At 43.6% G+C, this 12,713-nt stretch overlaps 1 protein-coding gene across 2 annotated transcripts; it reads right to left on the bottom strand.

Annotated features, from left to right (window-relative positions):
* Positions 1 to 8,041: 8,041 nt before the first annotated feature.
* Positions 8,042 to 11,613, bottom strand: blcap (bladder cancer associated protein). Of its 2 annotated transcripts, none has more exons than XM_079241888.1 (2): positions 11,529 to 11,613; positions 8,042 to 9,942 (listed from the first exon to the last, which is right to left on the bottom strand). In XM_079241888.1, exon 2 carries the CDS (start codon positions 9,715 to 9,717, stop codon positions 9,454 to 9,456), a length of 264 nt encoding a protein of 87 aa, XP_079098014.1. In that variant the 5' UTR covers positions 9,718 to 9,942; positions 11,529 to 11,613; the 3' UTR covers positions 8,042 to 9,453. The 2 variants fall into 2 exon arrangements, with proteins under 2 accessions (XP_079098014.1, XP_079098015.1); XM_079241889.1 differs by having other exon boundaries at positions 11,536 to 11,611.
* Positions 11,614 to 12,713: the final 1,100 nt, after the last annotated feature.

Raw genomic sequence — 12,713 nt, 5'->3', positions numbered from 1 at the left:
ATTACAACACACATGTGTAAATGTACATGTACGTATATTTATCATAACTTCTAGAGATTAAAAAGATTACTCTAATCATAAGGTAAAATAATGGATTTTTTACTTTCAGAAACCTTTTATAGATCCACAATGATCTGGAAGCTGTATGAATGTGTAAATATGTAAATTTAATCAAATATATTTTTTTTTCAAAAATAAAGTGAAAAGGTTTATCTAAAAATATAAAAGTAATGTATACAACAGAATATATGTTATGTATCTGAAGTTAAGCGAATTTAAGTAAATATTAAATTGCTTAATTTATTAATACATTCTAAATTTTAAAAAAATAAGAATTTGTATACATTTGCATATATATGTCATAAAAATATGAAAATGTATTGGATTTAATAGGTTTATATAGAGAATTTATGGTTATGAAATAAAAGAAAATAAAAATAAAACATGTAAGTAAATACAATGACATAAGTGTGTAATTTCAGGCTGTTAATAAAGGATTGAAAAACGGTGGAGATTTCATCATTTATTAGTGATCATGCTTTTCTTTTTTACTGGTCTGACCCTCTGGAGATCAGTTTGCACTGCATGTGGCCTTTCGACTAAAATGCAAATTGACATAACAGATACTTGGTTCAGAAATTATTATACAGGGGTCCATTGCTGAAAAATAGATCAGAACCCCTTGTGTAGAGGATGTAAAAAAAACATCCAATATCTTCAGCAGCTTGTGCAGCATTCTTCTCTGGACAATCAGTTCCAGCAGCTCTGAACCAGCCGCCTTGATCTGCTTTTTAAACCTTTAAGTCTATAGTGCTGCTGCCCCAGCAGATGCTGCAAAGCTGATTGCACTTTCCAGAGCAGACTCGAAGATATAAAACGGTGCAAACTTTGAAAGTTCTCAAGTTCCTTGAGAAGTAGCATCTGCTCTGTTATTTAATCTAGAGGCTTCTGTGTTGCATTTCCAGTCTAGTCTTTTGACTAGTTGAACTCCAAAGTATTTTTATTCCTTCGCTACCTCAACCTCTTTTCCCAGGATGTCAATCATCTTTTTTGTGCTCAAGATGAGTTGATTGTTTCTGCACCATCTCATAAACTGATCTGACCCTGTACTCTGCTTTATCCCACACCTGCAGAGTATTTCTGAATATGACAGAACTCAGAGTTGTAATGTATCAGTTGTAAAATAGGAGTTAAAGATTTTAAGCCATATTCACAGCCAAAGAAAAAAGATATTTACAAATTTATACAAACCCTGCATGTAAACCTGACTGAAAAGAGAATTGGAAAAAAAACTTCTAAATGTTAATACAAAAACATAAAAATCTGTTACCATATTTCAATTTTGGCTTTAGCAAATTATTGAAGTGTGTTAAACTTTTTATGAAATGAAAGAACATCCTGTGTATGTACCCATTTCACTCTGCAGAGAGAAATAAGTCTTAAATATTTTTACTCTTGACCTATTTAAACCAGAGCTTTATATGGGGGAAATGATTGAGTAATATTCTGCACAGTAAACTAAATTAACTAAGCCTGAGACTTTAGGTGATGCACCTGAAACGGGCTTGAAGAGAAAGGCTTAATTATAATTGCAAAAATAATGATGAAATTATTGCAGTGCATAAGTTTCCTGCTTTTCTTGGACGTTCTGATGAAATGGCACCACAAACACTAAAATATTCTGGTGTACAGATTAATGATTGGAGAGGTTTGTATACTGTGTTCTAAAAATAAAACATGATTAACTAGTTGCAATTTATGAGTGTTGCAAACGTCAGAAGTCTGTAAAAATGGCTGTGAAACATTTCAGCTCAGACTTTTTCTGCTGTGTAAAAATAAGATTGCTCACTCCTATAATGCAAACAACATATTTCAATGTCATGAAAATTATCTCATGGCTTTCTGTGTGTTGGCTAAATAGCAAAAAGGGTCCTTTAAAAGTTGCTCTACACAGAGTTAAAAGAGTGGGCCTGCTCTGTGTGCTCCTGCTTCTCATAGGGGGGAAATCTGCTGCAGTCGAGAAAGCGTGTGTGTTCCATCACTGCCTGCCTCCATCTCAGCCACGTCGTTGCTGTTGGGAAGCATAAAAAAGGGCTAAGAGACACTCTTCCTGTAGGGGGATCCAGCCCATCCAAACACAACAGCTAAATGTGTGGTGGACAGAATTTGCATGGAAAGATATCCTGAGATTCTTCACAACCCCAAAGATCAAAGGGTCCCAAAGCAACAGAACTGAGCTTAGTCGCTGTTGGAGAATGTGTGGTAAAACATCAGCTGGCTACTTCCACATTTTCTGGGAGTGTCCTACAGTTACTGTGTTTTGGGGAGATGTCATTAAAGAAATCAAATTGATTGTAGGCTCAGAAATAGACTGTTTTTACTGTATTTTATACCTGAGGAATCTGCCAGCCAATTTAAAGAAACAAGACAAATACCTATTACTGAGTTTATCAGTCAGTTGCAAAAAAGCAATAATTAGAAAACGGCTGATTAAAGAGCCTCCATCTATCTTAGAATGGAAAGAGATCATAGGGGACATAGGTGTGATGGAGTGTCTGAACTTCTCTCTGAGCTATGCAAGAATTAAGTTTGAGAGATGTTGGAAACTCTGGACAGCCTATATGAACTCAAAGTAGCGAGTGTGCTCGTTCTAACCCATGCAGTTGTTTTACTTTGAACTTTGAGAATTGAAATCTTCCCTTCTGCTGCTGCCAAGATCCTCTCTGGATAGGATGTACAAATTACTGTATTGCAGCCATGCAGCCTTTGATCTACAACTTCATCATCATCATCATCTTCTGCTGCTTATCCGGGGTCAGGTCGCAGGGGCAGCAGCCTAAGCAGGGAAGCCCAGACTTCCCTCTCCCCAGCCACATTTGCCAACTCTGCGGGGGGGATCCCAAGGCGTTCCCAGGTCAGCCGAGAGATATAATCCCTCCAGCGTGTCCTGGGTCTTCCCCGGGGTCTCCTCCCAGAGGGACGTGCCTGGAACACCTCACCAGGGAGGCGTCCAGGAGGCATCCTGACCAGATGCCCGAGCCACCTCAACTGGTTCCTCTACAGAGGAGCAGCGGCTCTACTCTGAGCCCCTCCCGGATGACCGAGCTCCTCACCCTATCTCTAAGGGTGAGCCTGGCCACCCTGCAGAGGAAACCCATTTCAGCCGCCTGTATACAAGATCTCGTTCTTTCGGTCACGACCCACAGCTCATGACCATAGGTGAGGGTAAGAACGTAGATCGACTGGTAAATCGAGAGCTTTGCCTTCTGGCTCAGCTCCTTCTTCACCACGACAGACCGGCACAGAGTCCGCATTACTGCAGATGCTGCACCGATCCGTCTGTCGATCTCGCGCTCCATCCTTCCCTCACTCGTGAACAAGACCCCGAGATATTTAAACTCCTCCACTTGAGGCAGGACCTCACTCCCGACCCGGAGAGGGCAATCCACCCTATTCCGGCTGAGGACCATGGTCTCAGATTTGGAGGTGTTGATTCTCATCCCAGCCACTTCACACTCGGCAGCGAATCGCTCAAGCAAGAGCTGGAGATCACGACCAGATGAAACCAACAGGACCACGTCATCTACAAAAAGCAGGGACCCAATCCTGAGGACACCAAGTCGGATCCCCTCGAATCCGACTTACTACCAGCAATGCGGACCAAACTCTGACACCTGTCGTACAGGGACCGGACAGCTCGTATAAGGGGGTCCGGTACCCCATACTCCCGGAGTACCCCCCACAGGAGCCCCCGGGGGACACGGTCGAATGCCTTCTCCAGGTCCACAAAGCACATGTAGACTGGTTGGGCAAACTCCCATGCCCCCTCCAGGACCCCAAAGAGGGTATAGAGCTGGTCCACTGTTCCGCGACCAGGACGAAAACCACACTGCTCCTCCTCAATCCGGGATTCGACTATCCGGCAGACCCTCCTCTCCAGGACCCCTGAATAGACCTTAACAGGGAGGCTGAGGAGTGTGATTCCCCTGTAATTGGAACACACCCTCCGGTCCCCCTTCTTAAAAAGGGGGACCACCACCCCAGTCTGCCAATCCAGCGGTACTGTCCCCAATGTCCACGCGATGCTGCAGAGGCGTGTCAGCCAGGACAGCCCCACAGCATCCACAGCCTTAAGGAACTCCGGGCGGATCTCATCCACCCCAGGGCCTTGCCGCCAAGGAGCTTTTTGACCACCTCAGCGACTTCAGCCCCAGAGATAGGAGAGTCCACCCCTGAGTCCACCAGCTCTGCTTCCTCATCGGAAGACGTGTTGGTAGGATTGAGGAGGTCTTAGAAGTTTTCCTTCCACCGACCCACTAAGTCCCGAGTTGAGGTCAGCAGCTCCCCACCTCCACTGTACACAGTATTGATGGAGCACTGCTTCCCCCTCCTAAGACGCCGGATGGTGGACCAGAATTTCCTCGAAGCCATCCGGAAGTCTTTCTCCATGGCCTCGCCAAACTCCTCCCATGCCCGAGTTTTTGCCTCGGCAACGGCCGAAGCCGCATGCCGCTTAGCCCGTCGGTACCCATCAGCTGCCTCCAGAGTCCCACAGGCCAAGAAGGCCCGATAGGACTCCTTCTTCAGCTTGACGGCATCCCTCACTGCTGGTGTCCACCAACGAGTCCTGGGATTACCGCCACGACAGGCACCAACGACCTTACAGCCACAGCTCCGGCTGGCCGCATCAGCAATAGAGGCACGGAATACAGCCCATTCGGACTCAATGTCCCCCGCCTCACTCGGGACATGTTTGAAGCTCTGCTGAAGGTGGGAGTTGAAGCTCACTCTGACAGGGGACTCAGCCAGACGTTCCCAGCAGACCCTTACAACACGTTTGGGCCTGCCAGATCTGACCGGCTTCCTCCCCCACCATCTGAGCCAACTCACCACCAGGTGGTGATCAGTTGACAGCTCCACCCCCTCTTCACCCGAGTGTCCAAGGCATGTGGCCGCAGGTTCGACTACAAAATCGATCATCGAACTGCGGCCCAGGGAATCCTGATGCCAGGTGTACATATGGACACTCTTATGTTGGAACATGGTGTTCATTATGGACAATCCATGACGAGCACAGAAGTCCAATAACAAAACACCATTTGGGTGTGCAATCAGGTGCAATGTGAGCTGGGCGGCAGCAAGAGGCGGGGACCCTGGCGGTCCAATCCCCAGCTGCAGAAGCTGGCTCTAGGGATGTGGAACGTCAACTCTCTGGTGGGGAAGGAGCCTGAGCTTGTGCGCGAGGTTGAGCAGTTCCGGCTAGATATAGTTGGACTCACCTCGACGCATGGCTTAGGCTCTGGAACCAGTACCCTCGAAAGGGGCTGGACTTTCTTCCACTCTGGAGTTGCTCATGGCGAGAGGCGCCGAGCAGGTGTGCGCATTCTCATCAGCCCCCAGCTTGGTCCCTGCACGTTGGGGTTTCCCTCCGCCTCCGGGTGGGGGGACGGGGCCTGACTGTTGTCTATGCTTATGCATCGAACAACAGTTCTTTCTGGAGTCCTTGGAGGGAGTGTTGGAGGGCGCTCCTTCTGGGGACTCCATTGTTCTGCTGGGGGACTTCAATGCTCACATAGGCAATGACAGTGAGACCTGGAGGGGATTGATTGGGAGGCATGGTCCACCCCCTCTGATCTACAGCTTCATGATTTTATTCATGTCAAACCTGTACGGACTCCGTCTATTACTGCTATTCTTATACGTCTAACAAAGCATAATAAGAAATACTGTATTTTGAGGTTCAAGATACAATTTGTACGTTGTGATGTGTGTAAATAATAAAGTGAGGCAAAACACTTGAAACTGTGATCACTTTTCTGAAGAAATCTAAACTTGTTCATACACTACTCACAAAAAGTTAGGGATATTTGGCTTTCAGGTGAAATTTATGGAAAGTGCAATATGTTCATGCTACAGTGATATAATATCATAAAAGTAAGACATTTAAGTAGAAGGATGCACTACTGATTTCCTCATCTCAAAAAATTCATTCAACACAAAAGGTAACAACAATGGTAGTTACACCACAACAAAAAATTTGAACGTCTCAATATCTCGTCATGTGCCCTTGAGCATCAATTACAGCTTGACAACGACGTCTCAAGCTGTTCACAAGGCAACTTATTGCCTGCTGAGGCATGGCATCCCTCTCTTCTTGAAGGGCAGCCCTCAGGTCATTGAGGTTCTGGGGTGCAGGGTTTCGAGCCTCTACACGACGGCTCAGCTGATCCCACAGGTTTTCAATGGGATTCAGGTCTGGAGAGAGTGCAGGCCATTCCATTTGAGGTACACCAGTCTCCAACAGCCGTTCCTTGATGATGCGGCCTCGATGAGCAGGAAGATGAAGATGAAATTAGGCCTGTGCTGTTCATGTAGGGGCACAATCACTGGATTAATGATGTTATTCAGGTAGTATGGGCTTGTCACTGTACCATTCACAAAGTGTAGGGCAGTTCTGTACCAAGTGGACACCCCTGCCCACACTGTAACACCGCCACCACCAAAAGCTCACCTGGTGACAACAGTGGCTGATGCATAGCGCTCTCCCTGACGTCTCCAACATCGTTGCCGACCATCATTTCTGCTCAGTGTGAATAGTCTTTCATCAGAGAACAGCACTGAGGCCCACTGGTTCCTCGTCCAGCGTAAATGCTCCCTGGCCCATGCAAGACGATGATGCCTGTGCCTGGTGGTGTGGTCAGGTACCCGTGCAGGTCGTCTAGCATGCAGACCACGCTGATGGAAACGGTTTCGAATGGTCTGACATGACACTTGGGTGCCTCTCACCTCTCTTAAACGTGCCTGGAGTTGAGTGGCATTCATCATCCGGTTTCTCAGGGCAGCATTTACAATGTAGCGGTTATCAGCACGGGATGTGGCCAAAGGACGTCCACTTCTAGGCCTTTCTGTGACTCTTCCAGTCTCTCGATATCTCTGTTGCAACCTGCTGATGACACTCTGTGACACTCCAAGCTCAGTGGCCACTTCTGTCTGAGAACGTCCTGTTTGAAGCATCGCAATGGCAAGGGACTGTTGTTCCATTGTTAGGTGTCGTCTTGGTCTCATGATGTCAAAATGTGAACAGCATGATGAGGACAACTGTTTAAACACCAGCTCTAATTGAACCAGGACATTTATTGGTCAATTCAAGGATCACACACCTGCCGTGATTTTTGCCGTTAAGCTCCTTGTTAGACAACAGCAACTTGTGCAAAATTTATTGAAACATATAAGTTGGACATGTGCATTTAAAAGCTTAGAGAAGATCACATTAAGTTCACCTGTACAGGTTTGAATGCATTTTAGGCTTGTTAAATTTCACCCAAAAGCTAAATATCCCTAACTTTTTGTGAATAGCGTATATGCATTTTTATTCAATGAAAATCTCTTGAAAGAGCACTTTGGATTGAAACAAAGAGAGAAATGTGGATTTTTATTATTTATAGGTTATAATGTTTTTTTTTTTACTGTCTGGTCCAATAATTAATAAAATTGCGCAGTATGTGGCCCTTAAATATATTAAAGTGTATAATTATCCAGGTGCATTTTGAATTAAAAGGTAGGGCAGGAAATGTTTTGCATGAGTATTTTATTTGACTACACTGAGAGTGAAGAAAGGACTTTGGACTCTTGAATTGTATATTTTCAAGTGGAGCTTGTTCAAACGCCCTGCGATGGACTGGCGAGCTGGCCAGGGTGTACCCTGCCTGTCGCCCAAAGCCGGCTGGGATAGGCTCCAGCTTCCCCGCGACCCTGAATTGGAATAAGCGGTTCGGAAAATGAATGAATGAATGAGCTTGTTCAAACAGTTTTTCCAGACTCTCCTACCTACCTTTAGGATGTAAAAAAAAATGTAGTAGTGCATCTGCAGTGTATCCAAAAAGTCCTAGGTAACATTTTTTACTACCTGTAGAGTTCTGAAGAAATAAACAAACAATCTGTGAACAAAACAAAAAATCTGCAGGAAAATAAAATCTGAAATTTCACTATTTAGAAAGAATTTAATCACAAAAAATTGAAGTCAAGTTAAACATTTAGAGGAAAAACTTTATTTAAATTAAAACCAAAGCAATCATGTTGCAGTAAACATGTTCAATACTGCAACAGGAGGCTGCTACACACACACACACACACACACACACACACACACACACACACACACACACACACACACACACACACACACACACACACACACACACACACACACACACACACACACAGTTCTCATACATGCCCATAGTTACACACTATAAACATCTCAGGGTGTCTCTGACAGCAAAACATTGTATAATACTAAGAGCATTGAAACAAGGAAACATGATTAACTGGTAAACATCGTGCTGCGAGTGAAAATCTGACACCACTTCTTTGACCAGCTCTCCGTATTGCTTACTGTTGTTACGCTGATCATCTCCTGTTTGTTTCCTTTAGTTTCACAACTATGAAACTTCTCAGCATGTCAAGATCACAAAAAAAAAAAAAAAAAAGAAAAAAAGATGCACGCCTATCGCACATTACAGAAAAACCTTTCATTCAACCGACACACATCCACGCATCCTGGATTTTCTACCCTTTGGAAACTTTCAGCATTTTGTTTAAATTCATTAAAACATGTTTGTGAACTTAATGCTTGATAAAGAAAGATAAAGACACACCATGCACAGAAAATGAATTTAAAGAAAAAAAAAAAAAGGGGGGGGGGGATTTAAAGTTGGGATCACAGGGTGGTTGGGGACTTTCAGAGGGGTGAGGAGGAACGGGAAGCTGTGGAGCACAGTGGGTAGCAACAATGTCACAGTTCCTCAGCATTATTATAGCTGTGTGAGGCGTTTGTGTCGAGATGTGGGGAAAGGGAGGGGGGGGGGTTCACAGCATGGTTACTGATTGTCCAGTGTCAGTGTGCTCTCCTTGTTGAGGGGTGGCATGTGCAGAGCTAAAGAGGCGACCGAGATTTGGACTATCGCTACCGAAGGGTTCATGTTTGTCCAGCCTGTGTGCTCAGTGTGATTGTTTCAGGAATAAAATATTTTCTTTCTAAAAAGATGAACAACAATGAAACGTATCGTATACTGTATGTGGTTTTATCTGCTTGTCATTCAAATGCTGGAATCAAAGTTGCTTGGAATTGACATTGGAAAAGTCTCTTCTCAGCGCCGGGTTCACACTTATCCTTCCCTTTGCATCGAGTTTGGATGTCCAGTCTTTCCCGCATGTTACATTACAGCACACGCCTGCTTAAAGTCATCTTTGCAGTGTCCTCATTCTTCCAGAACTGGCTGGACTCCTGAGCATTCGTGTTATTCTGCTCCAGCATTGTTTCAGCACTGCCTCTTCAATACTCCACCTTTATAGTGTGGTCCAACTCCCTCTTAACAGCATGGCAGCATCATTCTACAGCAATCAGTCTCCACACCTCCTCCTCCTCCTCTCCGGTGTACCCCTCATCCTCTCCTAGGTCCCAACTATCGCCGGGTTGTGTGCAGCATCCGGCAGTACAGCATCCTGGCAGTGATAAAGGAAGCAGTTGCCCCAGCAGCTATAGCAGATGAGGAAGAGGGCAGCCAGGAAGACCAAGGCACAGATGGTGCAGGGTTTCCTTTCCAGCAGGAAGCTGAGCAGGTAGAAGCCCATGAACATGGAATGGTTGAACCACAGAGCTGGGTTCAGCGGCTTGGGAATGAGCAGCACAGGGAGTAGCCACTGTAGACAATACATTGTCACTTTTGTTTTTGATGTTTTAGAAGGGGCTTGGCAGAGGACTTTGATGTGACTGAGGCCGTACAGTCCTGAGTTGACAGAGGCCTGCGGAGGGAAAAAAAAAAAAAAATCAAGAGTCCTGAGCAGATGATTGAGATGTAAAAGGAGCTGGTCTATCCAACTGAGCTGGGATGATGCAGGAAGAGATCAGAGCAGCCTGATGTTTTAGTTGTCAGGTCATACCTGGAAAAAACAAAAGGATGGAAAGAGATGATTTCACATTCTGAGTAATGTCTGGTCAAATCAGAGCTAAAATGAACTATTATACTCATAATATTATAATAATATATCATTATTATTGCCACTATGACTAAAAACAAAAAGAAGAAGCCAAGCTTAAAAAAGGAGGATGATTTTTTTAAAAAAAAAAAAAACTACTTACAAATCCAGAATAATAAAAACAACTGTGGGGTAACAGTGTGTCATGTAAAACATCTTATCTTCCACTGACAGTACCATTTCAGATCAAACATCCCTTAATTCAGCAGTACTACTGCTGAACAGAAATTACTTCTGCATGCATACAATGAACTAAGAGGCCTTCCACAGACAGCACATCTTAATCCAGTTACATATTTTAAAATAGCTGCACAGTAGAAATAGGCTGGTGTGCAATCTCCCGTGCACTCCAGTCACTCCTATAATAGTTACATAAAATTGCATCATAAAAAATAACCATTGATTTGATAACTGATTATAGTGTGTTATTAAAAAATAGGAGTGGCTGAGTAAACAACATTGTCCCACACTGAAACTCAGTTTAAACTCATAACTTTGGGTGTTGTTCATGACTTCCTAAAGTAAACATTTAACCAGTTAGCTACCAGGAACGTCCTCGGATGGGCCTGATATTAACTCACTTAGCTAACGCTGACTAGCTGCCCTGTTTCTCCAACATATCTAACCCGATCAACAAGACTTACTCCACCCGAATATATCCAAATAAACTTGTACTTAGATCACAATCTGGGTGTCTGGTTTCAAAAGGGAAACAGGATGCTAATGGCAGGAGGACAAAGACTGAGTTATTAGTGTCAGAAGCAGCTGCTGGCTTTTCCTGACGGCCACATGACCACCTAACCTGAAATACACCCCAGTGGACCAATCTGGCGTGCACCAGTGCCAACTGGTCAGCCAGCTTGCTGGGTAAACGACAAAGTGTAGACTAGTTTAATTTAACAGTGGATGTAACCAGAGTTACATTAAAAACAGTAATGCCCTGCTTTATTTCTCCCCGGACAAGATGACATGACTGACTAATCGAGCCTAGTTATTTGTAAAGACTTCTTAATACAGAAGACTGAAGACTGAAAACTACTATTCCAGAATAAACCGATCTAATGTTACCAGCTTTTCAGGTGAAAACAATGCATGATTAACTATCTGGCAGTCAGTTTTGGTAGACTGTGTAAACACGCGTTGTTTATAAAGGTCTCTGCTCATTTAAAACATTGCCTTCTTTAAAGATACATCACAGTGGGCTGTAACAAAGGTTGTCTAAGTACGGTTCTCTCTAATAGAGCTTGTAATGGTGACTTAAAGTGCCACATTTAAGCACAGGTGTACATCAGGTCTGAAAGCTGAAGGCTTGTAGGCCACTTCATCAACATCGTCAAACGAAACAACAGCATGTAGCGGAGGCTAACTGGTTAGCTTAGCTTAATAAACAAAAGATTTCTCGAATTTACTACCTGAATAAAAACACGGCACCTAATGTTTGTAACGGTCCGAGTGTGCCTCGATGAAATACTAAAGGAATATGAACAAACCTGGCACCTTTACGGTTCATTCTCAGCGAAGACGAAACATCCAGGAAGAAATGTGTCATCTGCTGACTGCGTACGTAGCCGCGAGCTAACAGGCTAACATCGGCTTTGGTTTGATGGAAGGACCCATGCTGCAAAGCCGAGCAAGATCTAGGTGTTTGTGCTCTGCCTGAATCCAATTAGCCTCACTTTAAAGAGGTTTTTTTAGTGCTACCATAATGGGGGGGGGGGGGGGGGGGGGGGGGGGAATCATCTGTTTGTTTTTGTTTAGTTTGTTTTTTTAACCTTGTTTACATTTTCAACCTTGTCCCCTTTATTTAAAACATTAGTTTAGTAATTATACTGCCTTCAGAACTTGTTTCTAGTGTAACACAAGGAGGTTGATAGTATAATGACACAATAGTCAGGCAATATTTAATCATTTTTGCAATACTGCCAAACAAACTGAGTCCTTCAAGTCCATTTTTGACAACTTGAATTATTAGATACTTAGTAATAATTTTAGCCCATATATTTATCATTCCAAAAGAAATATAGAAGCTATACTGCTGATAAGGTCATTAAATAAATTTTATGCATCAGAATCCAACAATACATCCAATATTCAATATTTATATTATTCTGAAGTTGTTCCATTTTGAAAAAAGACTAACCCAAAGAACATTATGTTAAAGCCACAATAAGTAATTATCTAACTTTAAAACCCTTTGATTATCCTTCATTGTGATGGCAAACTGACATCTATTGTGCAAATTTCTGGAGCCATCGTAGGCCTACTGCATCCCGAGGCTAGGAAACCACACTTTTCAACTTCTGTTTTTTCCAGCCAGAGTATCACTCAGCAGCTGCAATTGGTTTTACAGCACTGTAACTGTGTTACACGTCAACAACTGCATGTCAACACACTGATTGTTAACGCCCACCACTGCTGATTGAGCAAAGAAATGGAAGATATTACTGGAGGGAGCAAGAAAATGAAGTATAACAGATGAGATAGAACAAAAATAAATATTGGACTGAGCTTTAGTGGCTGGAGAGAGTCCTGAAAACAGGATGTAAGATGGATGCTTAATCCTAACCTTAACCATTCCTTATGGGGCACAAACATGAGAAAATCTGTCAAAGTACAGTATTGGGGCTTCAAAAGACACTGTTTGAGTACAAATGCAATCCTTTTATTTTTTAAGC

Source organism: Telmatherina bonti, assembly GCF_933228915.1.
Source record: "Telmatherina bonti genome assembly, chromosome: 6".
Taxonomy (NCBI): domain Eukaryota; kingdom Metazoa; phylum Chordata; class Actinopteri; order Atheriniformes; family Telmatherinidae; genus Telmatherina; species Telmatherina bonti.
Note: the sequence above shows the minus strand (reverse complement) of the source record. Positions and strands in the feature narration are given on the sequence as shown.

Bases quoted from the DNA above. Each gene is read 5' to 3' on its own strand.
- blcap (XM_079241888.1), bottom strand. From the start codon at position 9,717: ATGTATTGTCTACAGTGGCTACTCCCTGTGCTGCTCATTCCCAAGCCG.